At 41.6% G+C, this 26,207-nt stretch overlaps 1 protein-coding gene across 6 annotated transcripts in view; it reads right to left on the reverse strand.

The window, feature by feature from the left end:
• The window catches only part of LOC106591588 (regulator of G-protein signaling 17), an 84,701-nt gene extending 63,564 nt beyond the window's left edge, over positions 1–21,137 (reverse strand). For 4 of the 6 annotated variants that reach the window (XM_045696510.2, XM_045696509.2, XM_045696515.2 and 1 more), the window contains exon 1: positions 20,973–21,134. Coding sequence is in view for 2 of the 6 variants with exons in the window: in XM_045696512.2 (XP_045552468.1) it covers positions 20,973–21,029 (57 nt within the window). In the remaining 4 variants the exon portion in view is untranslated. Of the gene's footprint in view, positions 1–20,972 lie in introns of all 6 variants that reach the window. The other 2 variants (XM_045696512.2, XM_045696511.2) reach the window with 1 other exon arrangement.
• Positions 21,138–26,207: the final 5,070 nt, after the last annotated feature.

Consider the following 26,207-nt stretch of genomic DNA (forward strand, 5'->3'; position numbering starts at 1 on the left):
AACAGACTCCATGAGGGTGGTATGAGGGCCCGACGTCCACAGGTGGGGGTTGTGTTTACAGCCCAACACCGTGCAAGATGTTTGGCATTTGCCAGGGAACACCAAGATTGGCAAATTTGCCACTGGCGTCCTGTGCTCTTCACAGATGAAAGCAGGTTCACACTGAGCACATGTGACAGACGTGACAGAGTCTGGAGACGCCGTGGAGAACGTTCTGCTGCCTGCAACATCCTCCAGCATGACCGGTTTGGCGGTGGGTCACTCATGGTGTGGGGTGGCATTTCTTTGGGGGGCCGTGTGCTCGCCAGGGGGGCCATGTGCTCGCCAGAGGTAGTCTGACTGCCATTAGGTACCGAGATGAGATCCTCAGACCCCTTGTGAGACCATATGCTGGTGCAGTTGGCCCTGGGTTCCTCCTAATGCAACACAATGCTAGACCTCATGTGGCTGGAGTGTGTCAGCAGGTCCTGCAAGAGGAAGGCATTGATGCTATTGTTGTAGGGAGGTCATACAGGCACGTGGAGGCCACACACACTACTGAGCCTCATTTTGACTTGTTTTAATGACATTACATCAAAGTTGGATCAGCCTGTAGTGTGGTTTTCCACTTTAATTTTGAGTTTGACTCCAAATCCAGACCTCCATGGGTTGATAAATTGGATTTCCATTGATTATTTTTGTGTGATTTTGTTGTCAGCACATTCAACTATGTAAAGAAAAAAGTATTTAATAAGATTATTTCATTCATTCAGATCTAGGATGTGTTATTTTAGTGTTCCCTTTATTTTTTTGAGCAGTGTATATAGTAGTAATATATAATAGTAATATATAGTAGTAATATATAATAGTAATATATAGTAGTAATATATAGTAGTAATATATAATAGTAATATATAGTAGTAATATATAGTAGTAACATATAGTAGTAATATATAATAGTAATATATAGTAGTAATATATAGTAGTAATATATAGTAGTAATATATAATAGTAATATATAATAGTAATATATAGTAGTAATATATAATAGTAATATATAGTAGTAATATATAATAGTAATATATAGTAGTAATATATAGTTGTAATATATAGTAGTAATATATAGTAGTAATATATAATAGTAATATATAGTAGTAATATATAGTAGTAATATATAATAGTAATATATAGTAGTAATATATAATAGTAATATATAATAGTAATATATAGTAGTAATATATAGTAGTAATATATAATAGTAATATATAGTAGTAATATATAGTAGTAATATATAATAGTAATATATAGTAGTAATATATAGTAGAGATTTTCGATGAGATTTTCGATGTACCCATTCCATGGCACATGGTTTATGAATTGACACGCAAAACAACGCCGGATTCAAAACTTCACATTTTTAAATTTAAATTATTATACAAAATTCTTGCAACCAATAGAATGTTATATATATATATATATATATGGGGGATACAATCTTCCCAGCTCTGCAGATTTTGCTGCGAAGAGGCAGAGTCATTAGATCATTTGTTTTGGTTCTGTCCATATGTAGCTTGTTTTTGGTCACAGGTCCAGGAATGGCTGAAGAATTGCAACATTTGCCTTGAACTAACGCTGCAGATAGCAATACTGGGTGATTTGAAAAGCCATAGTCAACAATTAATACAATTATTATTATTTTAACAAAAATGTATATCTTTAATTTACAATCTGTAGAAGCTATGAGAGTAGAAAGGTTCAGTACTTTTGTGAAGCATCACAGCACAGTTGAAAAATATCTGGCAAATCGAAATCCAAAATGGATGGTGTTGAGAGATAGATGGGAGGGGTTGAATGGAGCTGAAGGGTGGGACTAATAACATGCTTTTCTGCAAAGGGGACAGGACGACTACACCGTATTGAGGGGAGGATTGATGGGGCCATGTATCACGAGATCTTGGCCAACAACCTCCTTCCCTCAGTAAGAGCATTGAAGATGAGTCGTGGCTGGGTCTTCCAGCATGACAACGACCCGAAACACACAGCCAGGGCAACTAAGGAGTGGCTCCGTGAGAAGCATCTCAAGGTCCTGGAGTGGCCTAGCCAGTCTCCAGACCTGAACCATATAGAAAATCTTTGGAGGGAGCTGAAAGCGGTTTTCTGTTTTTTTTTGTTGTTATTCTGTCTCTCACTGTTCAAATAAACCTACCATTAAAATTATAGACTGATCATTTCTTTGTCAGTGGGCAAACGTACAAAATCAGCAGGGGATCAAATACTTTTTTCCCTCACTGTATGTATGCATATGTATGTATGTATGTATGTATGTATGTATGTATGTATGTATGTATGTATGTATGTATGTATGTATGTATGTATGTATGTATGTATGTATGCATATACATGGGTATGTACGTGTATGTATGTATATATGTGTATATGTGTATATGTATGCATATGTATGGGTATGTACGTGTATATATGTATGTGTATATGTGTATATGTATGCATATGTATGGGTATGTACGTGTATATATGTATGTGTATATGTGTATATGTATGCATATGTATGGGTATGTACGTGTATGTATGTATGTAAGTATGTATATATGTGTATATGTATGGATATGTACGTGTATGTATATGGATATATATATATACCAAAAAAAGATATGGGGTATTGGAAATGATGCAGACAATTACATTAATGGAAGCAACAATCTACCCACAATATAAAGCTGATCCACCCCTTAACAAAATATATATATATATATATACACTACCGTTCAAAAGTTTGGGGTCACTTAAAAATGTCCTTGTTTTTGAAAGAAAAGCAAATTTCTGATCCATTAAAATAACATCAAATTGATCAGAAATACAGTGTAGACATTGTTAATGTTATAAATTACTATTGTAGCTGGAAACAGCAGATTTTTGATGGAATATCTACATAGCTGTACAGAGGCCCATTATCAGCAACCATCACTCCTGTGTTCCAAAACTGAAGATCTCATACAATGCTGTGCACTACTCCCTTCACAGAACAGTGCAAACTGGCTCTAACCAGAATCGAAAGAGGAGTGGGAGGCCCAAATAGTGTTAATTGACGTGTATCTTTTTTGACACGCAAAGAGCCGAACGGCGTTCCACAGTATGTCGTGAAGCTAATGGCAGTGACGCTATTACTGTCTAACTAAAGTAAGGCAACATCTGAAAAATAGCGCACTTGGTAGTGTGTACCGGTGCTCGACCAGTCACGAAAGCCAACATCACCCACGACAAAGAACGGTTGATTGTCAAGGCAATGAATTCCATTATCTTGGTGTTAATCGCTTTCGCCTTTGATTTCTCTCGCTGAAAGTTTCTACTCTTTCAAATGAGTGCTCGTCTTGTTGACTGCTCAATCCACACAGCAGACATTGTGGGCTAGGTTAGGGATGCTGTGTTGCACGTGTAGTGCAAAATTTTACGTGGCGTCATTACGTTTTATAGGTATACACGGCAGCTTTGACATCGGTTTTGCACATCAGCGTTAAACTAGACATTGGGCCGATACCGATGTTGGCATTTTTAGCTAATATCGTTAGATTCCGATATGTTCACCGATATATAGTACACCCCTAAGAAAAACAATTCTCAATGCACTGTAATTTACAAACTGATAAGGGCTATTGATAAAAGCTAGGTAAATGAGTAAGCCGATTGGAAAAGGCAATTGTAAATATAAATGATATTGTTTTAGATCTATTTTACCTTATGATCGTTGGAGACATGTGAAACCAGTCATATGGCAGCAAACTGAAGCATATCACATTTTCCACTGTGAAGTTTATAGGATATAGGCTTCACCATTGACAGTACAGCACCAAACCACATTGATACGATTTCTAGAATGTTTTAATGATATACCTGAACTTTCCACTGTATTTTTTACAATTTGCATTGTGTTAAAAAATGTGCCACTATCGGTAGCCACCGTCAGTTATACCTACAGTTGAAGTCGGAAGATTACATACACCTTAGCCAAAAATATTTAAACTCAGTTTTTCACAATTCCTGACATTTAATCCTAGTAAAAAAATCCCTGTTTTAAGTCAGTTAGGATCACCACTTTATTTTAAGAATGTGAAATGTCAGAATAATAGTAGAGAGAATGATTTATTTCAGCTTTTATTTCTTTCATCACATTCCCAGTGGGTCAGAAGTTTACATACACTCAGTTAGTACATTTTTACATTTTACATTTTAGTCATTTAGCAGACGCTCTTATCCAGAGCGACTTACAGTAGTGAATGCATACATTTCATTTCATACATTTTTTTTCTGTGCTGTCCCCCCGTGGGAATCGAACCCACAACCCTGGCGTTGCAAACACCATGCTCTACCAACTTTAAATTGTTTAACTTGGGTCAAACGTTTCGGGTAGCCTTCCACAAGCTTCCCACAGTAAGTTGGGTGAATTTTGGCCCATTCCTCCTGACAGAGCTGGTGTAACTGAGTCAGGTTTGTAGGCCTCCTTGCTCGCACACGCTTTTTCAGTTCTGCCCACAAATGTCCTATAGGGTTGAGGTCAGGGCATTGTGATGGCCACTCCAACACCTTGACTTTGTTGTCCTTAAGCCATTTTGCCACAACTTTGGAAGTATGCTTGTGGTCATTGTCCATTTGGAAGAATAATTTGCGACCAAGCTTTAACTTCCTGACTGATGTCTTGAGATGTTGCTTCAATATATCCACGTAATTTTCCTAACTCATGATGCCATCTATTTTGTGAAGTGCACCAGTCCCTCCTGCAGCAAAACACCCCCACAACATGATGCTGCCACCCCCGTGCTTCACGGTTGGGATGGCGTTCTTTGGCTTGCAAGCCTCCCCCTTTTTCCTCCAAACATAATGATGGTCATTATGGCCAAACAGTTCTATTTTTGTTTCATCAGACCAGAGGACATTTCTCCAAAAAGTACAATCTTTGTCCCCATGTGCAGTTGCAAACTGTAGTCTGGCTTTTTTATGGCGGTTTTGGAGCAGTGGCTTCTTCCTTGCTGAGTGGCCTTTCAGGTTGTGTCGATATAGGACTCGTTTTACTGTGGATATTGATACTTTTGTACCTGTTTCCTCCAGCATCTTCACAAGGTCCTTTGCTGTTGTTTTGGGATTGATTTGCACTTTTCACACCAAAGTACGTTCATCTCTAGGAGACAGAACGCCTCTCCTTCCTGAGCGGTATGACGGCTGCGTGGTCCCATGGTGTTTATACTTGCATACTATTGTTTGTACAGATGAACGTGGTACCTTCAGGCGTTTGGAGATTGCTCCCAAGGATGAACCAGACTTGTGGAGGTCTATCATATTTTTTGAGGTCTTGGCTGATTTATTTTGATTTCCCCATGATGTCAAGCAAAGAGGCACTGAGTTTGAAGGTAGGCCTTGAAATACATCCACAGGTACACCTCCAATTGACTCAAATTATGTCTATTAGCCTATCAGAAGCTTCTAAAGCCATGACATCATTTTCTGGAATTGTCCAAGCTGTTTAAAGGAACACCCACTGGAATTTGGATACAGTGAATTATAAGTGAAATAATCTGTCTGTAAACAATTGTTGAAAAATGACTTGTGTCATGCACAAAGTAGATGTCCTAACCGACTTGCCAAAACTATAATTTGTTAACAAGACATTTGTGGAGCGGTTGAAAAACAAGTTTTAATGACTCCAACCTAAGTGTATGTAAACTTCTGACTTCAACTGTACAACCATTTATAACTGTCTCTTTAGTGTGTCACGCCCTACTGAGTCAAACCGTCCTGAGGCTGAGCCGAGCTTTGAGCTGCCACTTTAACAGAGATAGCACCCACAGGGATAATGCTACCAACAACATAGCCCCCATAGTCCAACAACACAGTCCATAAATCCAGAATAAATTAAAGAAAGCTACAATATTGTCACGAACCTGATCTGTTTCACCTGTCCTTGTGATTGTCTCCACCCCCTCCAGGTGTCGCTTATATTCCCCAGTGTATTTATCCCTGTGTTTCCTGTCTCTGTGCCAGTTCGTCTTGTATGTTTCCAAGTCAACCAGCGGTTTTCCTATTCTCCTGCTTTTTGCGTTCTTCTTTTTCTAGTCCTCTTGGTTTTGACCCTTGCCTGTTCCTGGACTTTGTACCCGCCTGCCTGACCATTCTGCCTGCCTTGACCATGAGCCTGTCTGCCACTCTGTACCTCCTGGACTCTGATCTGGTTTTGACCTTTTTGCCTGTCCACGACCATTCTCTTGACTACCCCTTTTGGATTAATACACATTGTAAGACTCCAACCATCTGCCTCCTGTGTCTGTATTTGGGTCTCGCCTTGTGCCTTGATATACTGTTAGTTTCCTCACATTTATAACTGTCACGTTGGTGTTAGTTTCCTCACATTTATAACTGTCTCTTTAGTGTTAGTTTCCTCACATTTATAACTGTCTCTTTAGCGTTAGTTTCCTCACATTTATAACTGTCTCTTTAGCGTTAGTTTCCTCACATTTATAACTGTCACTTTAGCGTTAGTTTCCTCATCATTCCATTAGATCGTTAGTTGACCTTTATTTCCTCTGTCCTGTTGGTGTGGTTGTTCCTGAGGATCGCTAGCTATAGTGGATCATATTAGGCTAACGTATTACAAGTTGTGCAATAATTTAGGACATGTAGCCTATTGGAATCATTATGGAACACAGACCATATGTAGCAGTTTAAACCTGGAGCCTGGCGCACGGTTCACGATGACTGGACCATTGTCATTACAGTCCCATGATTCATGAGGATTGGTAGATTCATAGGACTACTGTTCAACCCCTATTGTACACTTTTCTCACCTTCCAATATTTCATAGATTGAACAATTGAATATGGCAACTCAGGATGAATCAAATCACTGTATTTTGATTCACCAATATATTTAGTGCGTAAAGGCTCTCCAAACCTGTTTTGTTTATTATTCAGAAATACTTTCCTAATCCTATATAATAAACACGATCAGAGTATTTTTAAATCTACCAGTTGGTGCTGAACAGGAGATGAATATGTGTGTATTAACATTCTGTCATTGATCCCTGATATTCTGAACTGTTCTCTACATAGTCTAGTGTCTGTTGAGAAAATTCTAATTAAAGGCACACCTAATTTAAAGGGATGTCTTTAAATAAATGTACTGAAATCACTATTGAATTAAAACTCCAAGAGAAAATCTGTTGGCCAGCTAATGGGAGGGTTTTCAGCAGTTGAATTACATTTATTCAGCGCTCGCAAGGAAACCACACCTGCAAAAGCCGTAATACAACTGCATAAGCTAAATTCTGAATATCATCTACTGAGAAGTGCGTAGGAAAGCTGTACTTAGAAAAAGCGTACATTTCTTAAGTCTGAATCGGGCCCTTAGTGAATATGTCAAAAGGCCAAACCACTTTTTAAAATTATGCTGTACCAGCTCCATTTCCCCCAAGGGCTGGTATAGGCCCGTGACTTACCTTCTTCTTCTTCTTCTCACTGAGGTCAATGGTGCATAAAGATCTCCAAAGTGTTGAATCCTCAGGGTTAATGTTACGGATCAAATGGTGTAGTTGAAGGTCATATCATTACTCATTAACAGCCCTCATCCATATTACAGTTAAGTTACTGTGGTCTATAATGCACAGATGAAGGGTCTATATATGAATTCTATGCAGTAAATGTAAAGCCAATTATAACTTCCCATTCATTTCAGCAAGCAAGTCATTTAAATTCTTATTTACAATGACAGCTTACCATGAGACAGGGGGTTAACTGCCTTGTTCAGGTCCAGAACAACCTTGTCAGCTCAGGGATTCGAACTAGCAACCTTTTGGTTACTGGCCCAACGCTCTAACCTCTAGGCTACCTGCCACCCTCATAAAACATTCATAAACATTCATAAACATACCTCCCTTGTCAAAAGTAAAGAATACAGAAAAAACAATGTTAAAGGAAATATAAACATTTTATTTCCATTTTCTAGATGTAGCACAGAAAACATTTGTTGGCCAAAGAATCCTACTATTTAAAAATGTTTGTTTGACTTTTCTTGAATGGCTTTAACAAAGATGTATATTCAAACCATTCAAATTCAATTCCCCATTTCAGACCGATATAGCAATAACTATTTTAGTGAGTAAAATGTACGAACACAAGGTAGTAGAGCTAGCTAGCATTTCCCCCTCATTCAGTAATGTAGCTAGCTAGCATTTCCCCCTTATTCAGTAATGTAGCTAGCGAGCATTTCCCCCTTATTCAGTAATGTAGCTAGCTAGCATTTCCCCCTTATTCAGTAATGTAGCTAGCTAGCATTTCCCCCTTATTCAGTAATGTAGCTAGCTAGCATTTCCCCCTTATTCAGTAATGTAGCTAGCTAGCATTTCCCCCTTATTCAGTAATGTAGCTAGCTAGCATTTCCCCCTTATTCAGTAATGTAGCTAGCTAGCTAAGCCCCTGGCACAATGTCAACACTTTTCAAACACGGTTAATAAACATTACAAAGTCATCATAAAACTCATGAAACATTTAGTTAACAATGTTATTTCACTGTTTATAATAGATAAATATTGCTATATTTAGATATGTAATATAATTGACTTCACATTGACTACATAGAATGCATAAATAGACCTTTAACGGCAGCTAGCCTAATGGTTAGAATGTTGTACCAGTAAGCAAAAGGATGCTGGATCGAATCCCCGGGCTGACAAGGTAAAGTTATGTCATTCCTCCCCTGAGCAAGGCAGTTTAACCCACTGCGCTGAAGACGTGGGTGTAGATTAAGGCAGCCCCCCCCTTACCTCTCTGATTCAGAGGGGTTGGGTTAAATGCGGAAGACACATTTCAGTTGAAGGCATTCAGTTGTACAACTGACGAGGTATCCCCCCCTCTTTCCCTTAATTTTGGTGTTATAGCTCAGATGACAAACTGTACAGTTAATTATCATGAAGTGCTTTATGAATGGAAAAAATGATTTGACTTTACATTGACTGCATAGAATTCATACATAGACCCCTTCATCTGTGCGCCATAGACCAGTATGACCTAATTGTCATGTGGAGGAGAGCTGTTAATGAGTTACAGATGAAGTTGTCACATGACACCATTTGATCTGTAACATTTACCCTGAGGATTCAACAATATGGAGATATTTTATGCACCATTGACCTCAGTGAGAAGAAGAAGAAGAAGGTAAGTCACTGGCTTTTACCGGCCGGTGGGGGAAGTGGGGCTGGTACAGGTTATAAATCACCATAGCATATTCACTAACACTGGTATGGCAGAAGTTCACTGTTGACAACAGCCATAATGATGACGCTACGCTGTAATAGTAATGATGCATCTATTAAGATATTATTAAGATACCTAAATATGAGATCTTACATAGCATGACATGAATGCGATATAGATATGTTATGGATATATTTCATTCACCTTTAATAATGCGGTTGGGACCTGTTATAACACGTTCATGACATGCTTATAGATGAGTAATACATGTGTTATGGGATATGTAGTTAAAAGTAAATCGTTACAGAGATCGAAAACATTCAACAACCAAATCTCCACGACAACCAAACCTCCACGACAACCAAACCTCCACAACAACCAAATCTCCACGACAACCAAACCTCCACAACAACCAAACCTCCACAACAACCAAACCTCCACAACAACCAAATCTCCACGACAACCAAACCTCCACAACAACCAAACCTCCACGACAACCAAAACTTCCACAACAACCAAAACCTCCACTACACTTAGCTGGACAGATGAATCATGACAAGACACCCAGTAACCACACTAACAAATCACTGGAGTCACCAGACGAGCATCACAATGAATTAGAACAGCAACAGCAAACAGACCAGCAGGAAAATAAGAACCCCATCAAAACCCACTATAGAACTCCCTGAACCCCATCAAAACCCACTATAGAACTCCCTGAACCCCATCAAAACCCACTATAGAACTCCCTGAACCCCATCAAAACCAACTATAGAACTCCCTGAACCCCATCAAAACCAACTATAGAACTCCCTGAACCCCATCAAAACCCACTATAGAACTCCCTGAACCCCATCAAAACCAACTATAGAACTCCCTGAACCCCATCAAAACCAACTATAGAACTCCCTGAACCCCATCAAAACCAACTATAGAACTCCCTGAACCCCATCAAAACCCACTATAGAACTCCCTGAACCCCATCAAAACCAACTATAGAACTCCCTGAACCCCATCAAAACCAACTATAGAACTCCCTGAACCCCATCAAAACCAACTATAGAACTCCCTGAACCCCATCAAAACCAACTATAGAACTCCCTGAACCCCATCAAAACCCACTATAGAACTCCCTGAACCCCATCAAAACCAACTATAGAACTCCCTGAACCCCATCAAAACCAACTATAGAACTCCCTGAACCCCATCAAAACCAACTATAGAACTCCCTGAACCCCATCAAAACCAACTATAGAACTCCCTGAACCCCATCAAAACCAACTATAGAACTCCCTGAACCCCATCAAAACCAACTATAGAACTCCCTGAACCCCATCAAAACCCACTATAGAACTCCCTGAACCCCATCAAAACCCACTATAGAACTCCCTGAACCCCATCAAAACCAACTATAGAACTCCCTGAACCCCATCAAAACCCACTATAGAACTCCCTGAACCCCATCAAAACCCACTATAGAACTCCCTGAACCCCATCAAAACCAACTATAGAACTCCCTGAACCCCATCAAAACCAACTATAGAACTCCCTGAACCCCATCAAAACCAACTATAGAACTCCCATCAAAACCATTATAGAACTCCCTGAACCCCATCAAAACCAACTATAGAACTCCCTGAACCCCATCCCGCCCCATCAAAACCAACTATAGAACTCCCTGAACCCCATCAAAACCAACTATAGAACTCCCTGAACCCCATCAAAACCAACTATAGAACTCCCTGAACCCCATCAAAACCAACTATAGAACTCCCTGAAGCCCATCAAAACCAACTATAGAACTCCCTGAACCCCATCAAAACCCACTATAGAACTCCCTGAACCCCATCAAAACCAACTATAGAACTCCCTGAACCCCATCAAAACCAACTATAGAACTCCCTGAACCCCATCAAAACCAACTATAGAACTCCCTGAACCCCATCAAAACCAACTATAGAACTCCCTGAACCCCATCAAAACCCACTATAGAACTCCCTGAACCCCATCAAAACCAACTATAGAACTCCCTGAACCCCATCAAAACCAACTATAGAACTCCCTGAACCCCATCAAAACCAACTATAGAACTCCCTGAACCCCATCAAAACCAACTATAGAACTCCCTGAACCCCATCAAAACCAACTATAGAACTCCCTGAACCCCATCAAAACCAACTATAGAACTCCCTGAACCCCATCAAAACCAACTATAGAACTCCCTGAACCCCATCAAAACCAACTATAGAACTCCCTGAACCCCATCAAAACCAACTATAGAACTCCCTGAACCCCATCAAAACCAACTATAGAACTCCCTGAACCCCATCAAAACCCACTATAGAACTCCCTGAACCCCATCAAAACCAACTATAGAACTCCCTGAACCCCATCAAAACCAACTATAGAACTCCCTGAACCCCATCAAAACCCACTATAGAACTCCCTGAACCAAGGATATACACAGAACCTGTTGGGGTGTGTGTGTGTGTGTGTGTGTGTGTGTGTGTGTGTGTGTGTGTGTGTGTGTGTGTGTGTGTGTGTGTGTGTGTGTGTGTGTGTGTACTTGTTTTCCTACATTATCAGGGCCCCTAGACTCCTAACATTAACTATACATTCATGTACATACTACCTCAATTGGCCAAACCAACCAGTGCTCCCGCACATTGGCTAACCGGGCTATCTGCACTGTGTCCCACCCACCACCCACCAACCCCTCTTTTATGCTACTGCTACTCTCTGTTCATCATATATGCATAGTCACTTTAACCATATCTCCATCTACATACTACCTCAATCAGCCTGACTAACCGGTGTCTGTATGTAGCCTCGCTACTGTATATAGCCTCTCTACTGTATATAGCCTCTCTACTGTATATAGCCTCTCTACTGTATATAGCCTGGCTACTGTATATAGCCTCTCTACTGTATATAGCCTCTCTACTGTATATATCCTCTCTACAGTATATAGCCTCTCTACTGTATATAACCTCTCTACTGTATATAGCCTCTCTACTGTATATAGCCTCACTACTGTATATAGCCTCTCTACTGTATATAGCCTCTCTTCTGTATATAGCCTCTCTACTGTATATAGCCTCTCTACTGTATATAGCCTCACTACTGTATATAGCCTCTCTACTGTATATAACCTCTCTACTGTATATAGCCTCTCTACTGTATATAGCCTCTCTACTGTATACAGCCTCACTACTGTATATAGCCTCTCTACTGTATATAACCTCTCTATTGTATATAGCCTCTCTACTGTATATAGCCTCTCTACTGTATACAGCCTCACTACTGTATATAGCCTCTCTACTGTATATAACCTCTCTATTGTATATAGCCTCACTACTGTATATAGCCTCTCTACTGTATATAACCTCTCTATTGTATATAGCCTCTCTATTATATATAGCCTCGCTACTGTTATTTTTCACTGTCTTTTTACTGTTGTTTTTATTTCTTTTAATTACCTATTGTTCACCTAATACCTTTTTTGCACTGTTGGTTAGTGTGATGTAAGTAAGCATTTCACTGTAATATCTACACCTGCTGTATTCAGCATTTCACCTGTTGTATTCAGCATTTCACTGTAAGGTGTACACCTGTTGTATTCAGCATTTCACTGTAAGGTCTACACCTGTTGTATTCAGCATTTCACTGTAAGGTCTACTACACCTGTTGTATTCAGCATTTCACTGTGAGGTCTACTACACCTGTTGTATTCAGCATTTCACTGTAAGGTCTACTACCACCTGTTGTATTCAGCATTTCACTGTAAGGTCTACTACACCTGTTGTATTCAGCATTTCACTGTAAGGTCTACTACACCTGTTGTATTCAGCATTTCACTGTAAGGTCTACTACACCTGTTGTATTCAGCATTTCACTGTAAGGTCTACTACACCTGTTGTATTCAGCATTTCACTGTAAGGTCTACTACACCTGTTGTATTCAGCATTTCACTGTGAGGTCTACTACACCTGTTGTATTCAGCATTTCACTGTAAGGTCTACTACACCTGTTGTATTCAGCATTTCACTGTAAGGTCTACCTACACCTGTTGTATTCAGCATTTCACTGTAAGGTCTACTACACCTGTTGTATTCAGCATTTCACTGTAAGGTCTACTACACCTGTTGTATTCGGCGCACAAGTCAAATAAACTTTGATTTGATTTCACCTGAATATCCTGACAAGGTAGGTATACACAAACTTTTTGTAAGTCCGGACAATTTTCATGTCCTGAATTTGTTCAAATGCTATTTAAAGCTTAAGGGTTAGGTTTAGGGATTTGGGGTTAAGGTTAAGGTTAAGTGTTAGGGAAAATAGGATTTTTAATTGTCAAACATTTTTACTCCCCAAAATGTCAAAAAATGACCAGAAAATAAAGCTGCATGTTTGAGTACTGTATGTGTGTTACAGCTCAAAAGTTTCTCTAAGTCACCTCTTCCACTTTAAGAAACCAAAGAACCACAGAAGGAGGGTGGAGAGAGGGAGTGAAAGGCGAAACCAAAAAAGAGGAAATTAGTGGCATACAGATAAAGAAAAACAAACAGAAAAGTGGACTAGAGTGGCAGACAGATAAAGACAGAACAGAGGAATAGAGTGGTAGACAGATAAAGACAGACAGAACAGTGGACTAGAGTGGCAGACAGATAAAGACAGACAGAACAGAGGAATAGAGTGGCAGACAGATAAAGACAGAACAGTGGAATAGAGTGGCAGACAGATAAAGACAGACAGAAGAGAGGAATAGAGTGGTAGACAGATAAAGACAGAACAGAGGAATAGAGTGGTAGACAGATAAAGACAGACAGAACAGTGGAATAGAGTGGCAGACAGATAAAGACAGACAGAACAGAGGAATAGAGTGGTAGACAGATAAAGACAGACAGAACAGTGGAATAGAGTGGTAGACAGATAAAGACAGACAGAACAGTGGAATAGAGTGGTAGACAGATAAAGAAAGACAGAACAGAGGAATAGAGTGGTAGACAGATAAAGACAGACAGAACAGAGGAATAGAGTGGCAGACAGATAAAGACAGACAGAACAGAGGAATAGAGTGGTAGACAGATAAAGACAGAACAGAGGAATAGAGTGGCAGACAGATAAAGACAGACAGAACAGTGGAATAGAGTGGTAGACAGATAAAGACAGACAGAACAGAGGAATAGAGTGGCAGACAGATAAAGACAGAACAGTGGAATAGAGTGGCAGACAGATAAAGACAGACAGAAGAGAGGAATAGAGTGGCAGACAGATAAAGACAGAACAGTGGAATAGAGTGGCAGACAGATAAAGACAGACAGAAGAGAGGAATAGAGTGGTAGACAGATAAAGAAAGACAGAACAGAGGAATAGAGTGGCAGACAGATAAAGACAGACAGAACAGAGGAATAGAGTGGTAGACAGATAAAGACAGACAGAACAGAGGAATAGAGTGGCAGACAGATAAAGAAAGACAGAACAGAGGAATAGAGTGGCAGACAGATAAAGAAAGACAGAACAGAGGAATAGAGTGGCAGACAGATAAAGACAGAACAGTGGAATAGAGTGGTAGACAGATAAAGACAGAACAGAGGAATAGAGTGGCAGACAGATAAAGACAGACAGAACAGAGGAATAGAGTGGCAGACAGATAAAGACAGAACAGTGGAATAGAGTGGCAGACAGATAAAGACAGACAGAACAGAGGAATAGAGTGGTAGACAGATAAAGACAGACAGAACAGAGGAATAGAGTGGCAGACAGATAAAGACAGTGTAAAGGAATCAGACTATCCATGGAAAACAGTATCGAGGCTTCATGCTGAAGGAGCTACAGGAACTCTGAAGTAACGGAGTGATTTTATTGTTACTCCTTGGAAACATTGGAAACAAGAAAACATTGGAAACAAGAAAAGCCCTAAAGAGTCCAACTCTGAGGTTCAGGTGTGATGATCAGATCCAGCATCTGCATGGCATTTCATCCAGAGAACACAACAGAATGTGATCCCTGTGGGAATTTAGCCCACAACTGGTGTTGCTAGTGACACACTCTTACCAACTGAGACAGACAGGCACCACATATCTACCCTACACCAAGACTGAGACAGAAAGGCACCATATCTACCCTACAGTCAGACTGAGAAGGACAGGCACCATATCTACCCTACAGTCAGACTGAGAAGGACAGGCACCATATCTACCCTACAGTCAGACTGAGAAGGACAGGTACCAAATCTACACTACAGTCTAATTGAGAAGGACAGGGACCCAATCTACCCTACAGTAAGACTTGACACAGACAGGCACCATATCAATCCTACAGTCAGACTGAGATGAATAGGCACCATATCGAACATACAGTCTGAATGAGACAAACAGGCACCATATCTACCCTACAGTCAGACTGAGATAGACAGGCACCATATCAACCCTACAGTCTGAATGAGGACAGGCACTATATCTACCCTACAGTCTGAATGAGGACAGGCACCATATCTACCCTACAGTCAGACTGAGACAGACAGGCACCATATCAACCCTACAGTCAGACTGAGACAGACAGGCACCACGCTACCCTACAGTCTGAATGAGACGGACAGGCACCAAATCTACCCTACAGTCAGACTGAGACAGACAGGCACCATATCTACCCTACAGTCTGAATGAGACAGACAGGCACCATATCTACCCTACAGTCAGACTGAGACAGACAGGCACCATATCTACCCTACAGTCAGACTGGGACAGACAGGCACCATATCTACCCTACAGTCACACTGAGACAGACAGGCACCATATCTACCCTACAATCAGACTGAGACAGACAGGCACCATATCTACCCTACACCAAGACTGAGATAGACAGGCACCAAATATACCCTACAGTCAGACTGAGATAGACAGGCACCAAATCTACCCTACAGTCAGACTGAGGATGTGGCCTGCAGAGTGACATGAATGAGTCATATCCTTCCTCTGGAGGCTGATGCCCCGTTTATCTCTGGTGTTACGCTGATGCCCCGTTTCTCTCTGGTGTTACGCTGATGCCCCGTTTCTCTCTGGTGTTACGCTGATGCCCCGTTTCTCTCTGGTGTTACGCTGATGCCCTGTTTCTCTCTGGGGTTACACTGATGCCCCGTTTCTCTCTGGTGTTACGCTAATGCCCTGTTTATCTCTGGGGTTACGCTGATGCCCTGTTTCTCTCAGTACCCAGTAATAAGTACAGCAATAACAACACTGAAGCATAAATAATTACCATAACTCTGTTTCTCTCTGGGGTTACACTGATGCCCCGTTTATCTCTGGGGTTACACTGATGCCCCGTTTATCTCTGGGGTTACACTGATGCCCCGTTTATCTCTGGGGTTACACTGATGCCCCGTTTATCTCTGGGGTTACACTGATGCCCTGTTTCTCTCTGGGGTTACGCTGTACTAATAACATCGGTAGGTAGCATTAGGCCAGTAACCTAAAGGTCGCTGGTTCAAATCCCCTAGCTAGCAAATCAGTCAATCCCCAACAACAACTGCTCCCCGGGCACTGGTGAAGAGGAAGTCGATTAAAGGTATTCACGTGCTTCCCAGCCAAAACAGTCTGGAAGAGTTTGTGCATATATATATTTGACCACATTTTGTGCCGTTTTTATTTCGTGTGGGACTTCGGTAAGGGTTTTTTCAGCATGATGGCGCCTTAAGGCAGCCCCCCCCCCCCCCCCCCCCCGTGAATAAGTGAAACCGTGAATAGTTGGCTGGCCATCGCTACATATTCGTCGCCAGACCCACTGGCTCCAGGTCATCTACAAGTCTATGCTAGGTAAAGCTCCGCCTTATCTCAGCTCACCCACCCTTAGCACGCACTGCAGCAGGTAAATCTCACTGGTCATCCCCAAAGCCAACACCTCCTTTGGCCGCCTTTCCTTACAGTTCTCTGCTGCCAGTGACTGGAACGAATCGCAAAAATCGCTGAAGCTGGAAACTTAAATTTCCCTCACTAACTTCAAACATCAGCTATCTGAGCAGCTAACCGATCGCTGCAGCTGTACATAGTCCATCTCTAAATAGCCCACCCAATCTACCTACCTCATCCCCATATTGTTTTTATTTACTTTTCTGCTCTTTTGCACACCAGTATCACTACTTACACACCATCATCTGCTCATCATCATCTGCTCATCTATCACTCCAGTGTTAATCTGCTAAATTGTAATTACTTTGCTACTATGGCCTATTTATTGCCTTACCTCCTCATGCCATTTGCACACACTGTATATAGACTTTCTTTTTTTTCTACTGTATTATTGACTGTACGCTTGTTTATTCCATGTGTAACTCTGTGTTGTTGTTTCTGTCGCACTGCTTTGCTTTATCTTGGCCAGGTCGCAGTTGTAAATGAGAACTTGTTCTCAACTAGCCTACCTGGTTAAATAAAGGTGAAATAAAAAAATAAGGTCGAGCAAACCAGCCAGGTTTCAAGTGGAAAATGGATACACATTCCTTTTTCCAATATAATCTCCATGCATTGAATTTATAAATTGATTAAAGCTAGGTAAATAAGTAATCCGTTTGTAGAATGGGGATTGTAAATACACGTAGCAATTATTTTAAGATGATTTTTCCTTATAATCCCTGGAAACCAGTCATATGGAAGCAGACTGAAAATCATATCAACATGACATGGGTTGCAGCCCTTTTTCCACAGTGAAGTAGGCTACGAATAGCTCTGCCGCTATTCAGAATTAGAATTGTAAGCCCACATAATTTGCATAGAGGAAATTTGGAGACCCAGGATTTAACAATTGTTAAATGTTAGCCACTATAAGAACCACCGTCAGTAATACACACATACTGTACATTTATAACTGTCTCTTTAGTGTTAGTTTCCTCACATTTATAACTTTAGCGTTAGTTTCCTCACATTTATAACTTTAGTGTTAGTTTCCTCACATTTATAACTGTCTCTTTAGCGTTGGTTTCCTCACATTTATAACTGTCTCTTTAGTGTTTCCTCACATTTATAACTTTAGTGTTAGTTTCCTCACATTTATAACTGTCTTTTTAGTGTTTCCTCACATTTATAACTTTAGTGTTAGTTTCCTCACATTTATAACTGTCTTTTTAGTGTTTCCTCACATTTATAACTTTAGTGTTAGTTTCCTCACATTTATAACTGTCTCTTTAGCGTTAGTTTCCTTACATTTATAACTGTCTCTTTAGTGTTAGTTTCCTCACATTTATAACTGTCTCTTTAGCGTTAGTTTCCTCACATTTATAACTGTCTCTTTAGCGTTAGTTTCCTCACATTTATAACTGTCTCTTTAGTGTTAGTTTCCTCACATTTATAACTGTCTCTTTAGTGTTAGTTTCCTCACATTTATAACTGTCTCTTTAGCGTTAGTTTCCTTCAGTTTTGTAGCCTACATCTTGCATCACTCCATTCCATTCTGTTGACCTTTCTTTCCTCTGTCACGTCAGTGTAGTTGTTCTTGAGAATTAGTAGAAACATATTATTATGTTGTGCAATAATTCACGACATGTAGCCCCTATTTTAATCTTCATGGAAGTCATGAACTCATGACCACACTTTTCAGTTTAAACCTGGAGCCTGGAGCATGGTTCACGATGTGAGGTGAGGATTATCAGGGTAGATTTATTATAGGACTACTGTTCAACCCCAATTGTACACTTTTCTCACCTTCCAATATTTCATAGATTGAACAACTGAATATGGCAACTTTCAGGATGAATCAAACGATAGTATTTTTGATTCATCAATATATTTAGTGCGTACAGGGTCTCCAAACCTGCTTTTTTTTGTATGATTCACACATACTTTGCTAACCCTAAAATGTGCCTAAATAATCTACAAAATCAAAGTATTTTTAAATCTACTATTTGGTGCTGAAACGGAGAAGAATATGCATAGATATTTTTCATTCATTGATCCCTATATTCTGAACCCGTTCTCTCCATGTACTCTAGTGAGTCTGTTGACAAAATTCTAATTAAAAGGTAGACTGTATTTAAAGGGATGGCTTATTAAGATAAATGTACTGAAAACTATTGTCTCCTCACTTTAATGTCTGTTTGGGCTCCTCAGTTTCTCTATCATGTTTATTATATGTTTCAACCGTGTGAATAGCCTACTACCTGTCTTCTGCACCTCTCTCTCTCTCTCTCTCTCCTCTCTCTCTCTCTCTCTTCTCTCTCTCTCTCTCTCTCTCTCTCTCTCTGTGTTGCTCATGTCTAACCTACAAGAGAGCCATCTCCATGACATGTCAGAAGAATGAATAACAGAAAAAAAAAAAAAAAAACTAAATATGTTTTTCATTGCAATATTTGGTTTGGTCTCAGCTTGTGTTCCCAACCTGAAGTTTTGCAAGCTTTGCCTCCTTTGCCCCCCCCCCCCTCCGGGTATGCGCGCGCGAACACGTTTTTTAAAGCGTTCTGTTTCACGCGCCTATTTGGTGACGCGAGAAATTCATTCACTCGAACGTGTCGCGCGTCAATCGGGAACGCGCTTTTTTTTTTACTCCACGACTCGAGATTCACTAAAAACCAACAATATCAGGGTTAATTAATGAATTAAAGATGATGATGTCTACTGTTAACTGTAACACATGTATGATATCTAGGGCCTATAAAATATGATCTCTGACAAAACACTTCCAAAAGGGCATCATTTTTTATTAAAAAATATATATTTTTATTTTTGCACTTCCTAGATGATCCGACTAGAGAAAATAGCCAACATGTCAAACACTAAAACGAGTATTCATTCAAAACGCACATAATTCGTTAACCGTAACCCATAATTGCAAAGATCTGTAGCCTATATAATAATATAATAATTGTCTGGCTAGGCTGAGAAGAGCATCACGATACGGTATGAGACAAAATAAAAAAAACTCACCAAATCCTCTCATAGCCTTCTATTGCATGAAGGATAACTGACGGATGTCATGCAACGAGCAACAACAACAACAACAACAACAACAACAAAAACAACAACAACAACAAAAACAAAAGAGACATCTGACAAAACCGTTCGCAATGTAGCCTGCCGGTCGCATTCGTTCTTCCGCTCCCGTAGTGATTGCGCATAGGAAACATCTAACTTGGCTGATCAAATCGTCCGCTTTCAATATTACAGTTAGCAGACTAACAGTGAACATGTTTACGCTAGTCATAATGATGACAAATACATCATATCATTAGTACCGAGAGAGAGAGAGAGAGACAGCTAGAAATCCTAGCCGACCAAAATGGAACAGATTGACATCTCCATATTGTTGTCTACTAATAAGGATCCAGAGAAAGAGGAGAAATTAAGCAGTGGAAGGAAGAAAATAAAAAGCGACCAAAAATGAAGCGGCAGAATCAGTAGTTTCCCTACCAAGCTCTCTTCCTCAGTCAGTTTGGAATGAGAAACACAGTGGTTAATGTATCGAAAGAGACATATCGTTACTCTTGTTTCCATGAAAGCTGTATACTCAGCATAATGACATGGAGCGTTGTCAAACAAACAAAAAAACATGATCCAAATACTAAAATGTTGTTTTACAGGTTTTTTAGGGGGGAAACATTAGAGGGGTTGTTTCTTCAAGACAACCCGTTCTCTTCAGCAGTAGCCTAGGAATCACGGACCTTTTTCAAAACGGGATAAGCCGGAAAAACCCACCATTGACTGGCAAAACTAAAACCCTTTTTTTTTTACAAAGACATGACTATTATTTAATAATACTTACAATTTTTGCATTAAAATTGTCAGGAGGACGGTATCCGTTTCGTTTTCGGAGGCACATCCGTTTATTTGTATGTTTTTTTTATTATATATATATGTATGTAAAGAAATACTGTATCTATTCGCTGTTCCGGTGTTCCAGCGCGAGCTAGGATCTACACCCTTACCGAGGCGGACGGAGGCACACTGCGCATGCGTGGAACCGGACGGCAGCCAGAGCAGGCGGTTTACCGAGGAGAGTCACTTCCTCACTACAGCTGGCGTTTCTTATAAAACTAACTTAAAACAATTTTTATTTTTTTGTGCCGTAATAACTCATAATTCATTAGATCATACAGTAAGTTAATGACTTAGGCTAACTAACATATTGTTTAAGTAGATAGTCGTCAACATAATCATCCTCGTTTTCTTCCCCCATATTCATCATCGTTAAGTAAATAAACTAAAATTGCAACGACAACAAGAACAACATTTTAATGACATAATAATAACAATCATCATCATCATCGTTTTTTCTTTACGTAAGGTAAACCCAAGGAAAGGCCCACATACCCTAGACTACAACAGTGATGTTTTTAATGACCTGCTATAATCTGCCGATTTATTTCCAATGAACCCAATCAACCACATTGATTAAATTTTTATATATTTTTTAAATGACAACTACTTAATTCAAAGAAACTGTCGTTTCACACTCACACACTTTTGACAACAAGTTACCTCCTCTTCCATACGGACTATCGTGGTACGTTAGTTCCACCGAATCTCTGCGGATAAACGTTACATTACTGAGAGAACATACCGTGTATGCTGTGCGGTGCTGTCTACGGCTACATTTACGGTCCATATGTGCCATGTGTTTCTGCCGTGGTTCTGTCCAGCAAGCGGCGCCACACACCAACAAAAGCACAATGAAGCCACGGACCCCATGGCGCCACAAAGCGTCTCTAGGGCCTATCTTTTTATGCCTAGAATCTATATGGTCTCGTTTGTTGCAGAACAATTGCATAGCAATAACAATTAAATAGAACAACCAGCAATTATTTAAAAAATATATATATCTTGACCATTTTAAGACTGTGTAGTCTAAACACTAGGCAAATGGACAAATGTATTATTAATTGATGTATTATCAATTGGCGCACTGAATGATGTTCAATAGTTGCAGGATAGTCGAATAGTCGTCATATCCTATTCAAAAGGAACATCCATTTCCTTCTTTCTTCCGTTAAGTTTTTTTATATCGTGAGATCTGCCGTTTGCCACATGGTGTCGGTAAAACTCTCTGAGATTGGAAACGTTAGCTAACCCTTTTCTTCCTCGTTCCTGACGCAACCAAATACCACTCCCTACATGGGCGTCCCTTAAAGAATCCATACAGAACTCAAAGTGACAGACTCATTCCAAAAAATCTTTATGTCAATGTCCTGTCTTGTAGACCTGTTGGCCTATTTTTTGTGGTGTTGAAAAAGGATAGGAACGTGTTGAGATAACACCTGTTGCAATTTATCTGACCTAAACTAATCTAAAATTCTATTGAAGGGTGTCTTTTATTTCAAGCTATTAGAAATGTAAGGGATGGCTGTGTAAAGACTCCTGCTTCCAGAGATGTTCAATCTAGCTGTCACCCACAACAACACTTCCGAATGAGCTGTATTCTGGCCCCATCACACACAACCACCGACATTCTCACACACACACACACACACACACACACACACACACACACACACACACACACACACACACACACACACACACACACATACGTGATGCGATCCAATCAGAGCCCTCCATCACCTCGTGTACTCCACTCCAACAGCCGTCCTCCCGGAGATCAATGTCATTGACTTCCGTGTTGATTTTCTGCTTCCCCAGCATTTGAGATAACGTCTGTAACCATCAGAGATAACCAAACAAAGAAACACACACACACACACACACACACACACACACACACACACACACACACACACACACACACACACACACACACACACACACACACACACACACACACACACACACACACACACACACACACACAAACACAAGCAAGCAGACAGGCACGTTCCCCACACACACACACACACACACACACACACACACACACACCACACACACACACACACACACACACACACAAACACTCAAGTGCACACCGGCCAATGTGTCACTGTGTCAGATACAGTTGAAGTCGGAAGTTTACATACACCTTAGCCAAGTACATTTAAACTCAGTTTTCACAATTCCTGACATTTAATGTTAGGCGGCTCCGGACTGGCGGGCGGCTCTGGTGGCTAAGGACTGGCGGGCGGCTCTGGCGGCTCCGGACTGGCGGGCGGCTTTGGCGGCTCCGGACTGGCGGGCGGCTCTGGCTGCTCCAGACTGGCGGGTGGCTCTGGACTGGCGGGCGGCTCTGGCGGCTCCGGACTGGTGGGCGGCTCTGGCGGCTCCGGACTGGCGGGCGGCTCCGGATTGGCGGGCGGCTTTGGCGGCTCCGGACTGGCGGGCGGCTCTTGCTGCTCCGGACTGGGGAGACCCACTGGAGGCCTGGTCCGAGGAGGAGGCACAGGATAGACCGGGCTGTGGGGGAGCACTGGAGTTCTGGTGCGTAGGCTTGACACCCCTACTCCAGGCTGAATGGCCACTCTAGCCCGGCACGGGTCGGAGCGCAGGCATAGGACGAACTGAGCCCTCCCAGCGCCCTGGAGACACAGTGCGCAGAGCCGGCGCAGGATAGCCTGGACCGAAACGGCGCACTGGAGACCAGACGCACTGAGTTGGCACAATCCATCCTGGCTCGATGCCCACTCTCGCATGGCACTTGCGGGGGGCTGGCATGTAGCGCTCTGGGCTATCAACGCGTACCGGGGACACCGTGCGCTTTACCGCATAACATGGTGCCTGACCAGTACTACGCTGCCTCCTGTAAGCACGGGAAGTTGGCCCAGAATTCCTTCCTGGCTCTGCCACACTTCCCGTGTGCCCCCCCAATTTTTTTGGGGGGGGCTGCCTCTCGTGCCTGTTGCGCTCCCTTGCCTCATACCACCGCCTCTCTGCTTTCGCTGCCTCCAGCTCCTCTTTCGGGCAGCGATATTCCCCAGCTTGACTCCATGGTCCCTTTCCATCCAGTAATTCCTCCCACGTCCAGGAATCCTGAACCCTCTGCTCCTTCCTCTCACGCTGCTTGGTCCGTTTATGGTGGGTGAATCTGTAACGGCCGTCGTCAAAATGAGACCAAGGAGCAGCGGAGGATGTGTTCATCTTGAAAGACTTTAATGGACTAAATGAACACTTACAAAATAAACCAAAAACGACCAGCAACAGTTCTGTCAGGTTGTAAAACTAAACAGAAAAAAATTCACCCACAAACCCCAAAGGAAAAACAGGCTGCCTATGTATGACTCTCAATCAGCAACAACGATCTACAGCTGTTCCTGATTGAGAGCCATACACGGCCGAAACAAAGAAATACACCAGCATAGAAAACGGAACATAGAACGCCCACCCATGTCACACCCTGGCCTAACCAAAAATAGAGAACAAAAAACCCTCTCTATGGCCAGGGCGTTACATACAACAGGCCTACAAGCTCTCAGTCCAGCCTCTCTCAGCCTATTGCGAACAGTCTGAGCACTGATGGAGGGATTGTGCATTCCTGGTGTAACTTGGGCAGTTGTTGTTGCCATCCCGTACCTGTCCCGCAGGTGTGATGTTTGAATGTACCGATCCTGTGCAGGTGTTGTTACACGTGGTCTGCCACTGCGAGGACGATCAGCTGTCCACCCTGTCTCCCTGTAGCTCTGTCTTAGGCGTCTCACAGTACAGATATTGCAATTTATTGCCCTGGCCACACCTGCAGTCCTCACACCTCCTTGCAGCATGCCAAAGGCACGTTCATGCAGATGAGCAGGGACCCTGGGCATCTTTCTTTTGGTGTTTTTCAGAGTCAGTAGAAAGGCCTCTTTAGTGTCCTAAGTTTTCATAACTGTGACCTTAATTGCCTACCTTCTGTAAGCTGTTAGTATCTTAAGGTCTTTGGACCTTTACCATGATGCCAGGTTGCACCCTCCTGGGCTTCACCATCTCACAGGAATTTACATGTTCAGTCTCCTTGATGGAAGAACCAGTATAAAAATAATGAACGCCAACAAATACAAAAGGGTTTCACCTAGCTTCGCTGCTTCTACCTCTAATTAAGTCTTCGCTGCTTGTACCTCTAATTAAGTCTTCGCTGCATGTACCTCTAATTAAGTAGGTGTTGAACTGTGTTGTGAAAGGCCTTATGAAAGCAGATTGTGAACGGTTCGGTTTTGGGGACCTGAATAGCATGTGTCTGCTTGTGATTCAAACCCAATGTGAAGCCATGCGTGATGAAGACATATTGTCAGACATATTGTTCACTGCACACCTGTGAGCTGTGAGGAAGACAACATACAGTAGTGCCTGAACACCTCTGTACCATCCCACTGGGCACAAACTGGTTGAATCAACTTCCAAGTCATTTCAACCAAAAAATTCAATGTGATGAAGACCTAAATCCAATGACATGGTACATGTTTTAAAATTGATTTCACATTGACTTTACATTAGTTGACAACAATCAAATTTAATTCGAAACTAGAAGTTGAACTGACATCTGTGTCCAGTGGGATGATGTTCTTGTTCCTCATCTCTCTCAATCTGTTCCCTCTGAGTCACTTATCTGTTCCCCTTGAGTCACTTATCTGTTCCCCTTGAGTCACTTATCTGTTCCCCTTGAGTCACTTATCTGTTCCCCCGAGTCACTTATCTGTTCCCACTGAGTCACTTATCTGTTCCCCCTGAGTCACTTATCTGTTCCCCCTGAGTCACTTATCTGTTCCCCCTGAGTCACTTATCTGTTCCCCCTGAGTCACTTATCTGTTCCCACTGAAGCTGTCACGCCCTGATCTGTTTCACCTGTCCTTGTGCTTGTCTCCATCCCAGGTGTCGCCCATCTTCCCCATTATCCCCATTATCGCTCTGAGCCTGCCTGCCGCCCTGTGCCTTTGCTCCAACTCTGGATTACCAACCTCTGCCTGTCCTGACCCTGGGCCTGCCTGCCGTCCTGTACCTTGGCCCCACTACTCTGGATTATCGACCCCTGCCAGTCTTGACCTGTTGTTTGCCTGCCCCTGTTGTTGCAATAAATATTGATGCTTCAACACAGTCTGCACTTGGGTCTTACCTGAAACCTGATGGAAGCATGCATGAG

The sequence above is a fragment of the Salmo salar genome, chromosome 15 (genome assembly GCF_965601325.2).
Source record: "Salmo salar chromosome 15, fSalSal1, whole genome shotgun sequence".
In the NCBI taxonomy this organism is placed as follows: domain Eukaryota; kingdom Metazoa; phylum Chordata; class Actinopteri; order Salmoniformes; family Salmonidae; genus Salmo; species Salmo salar.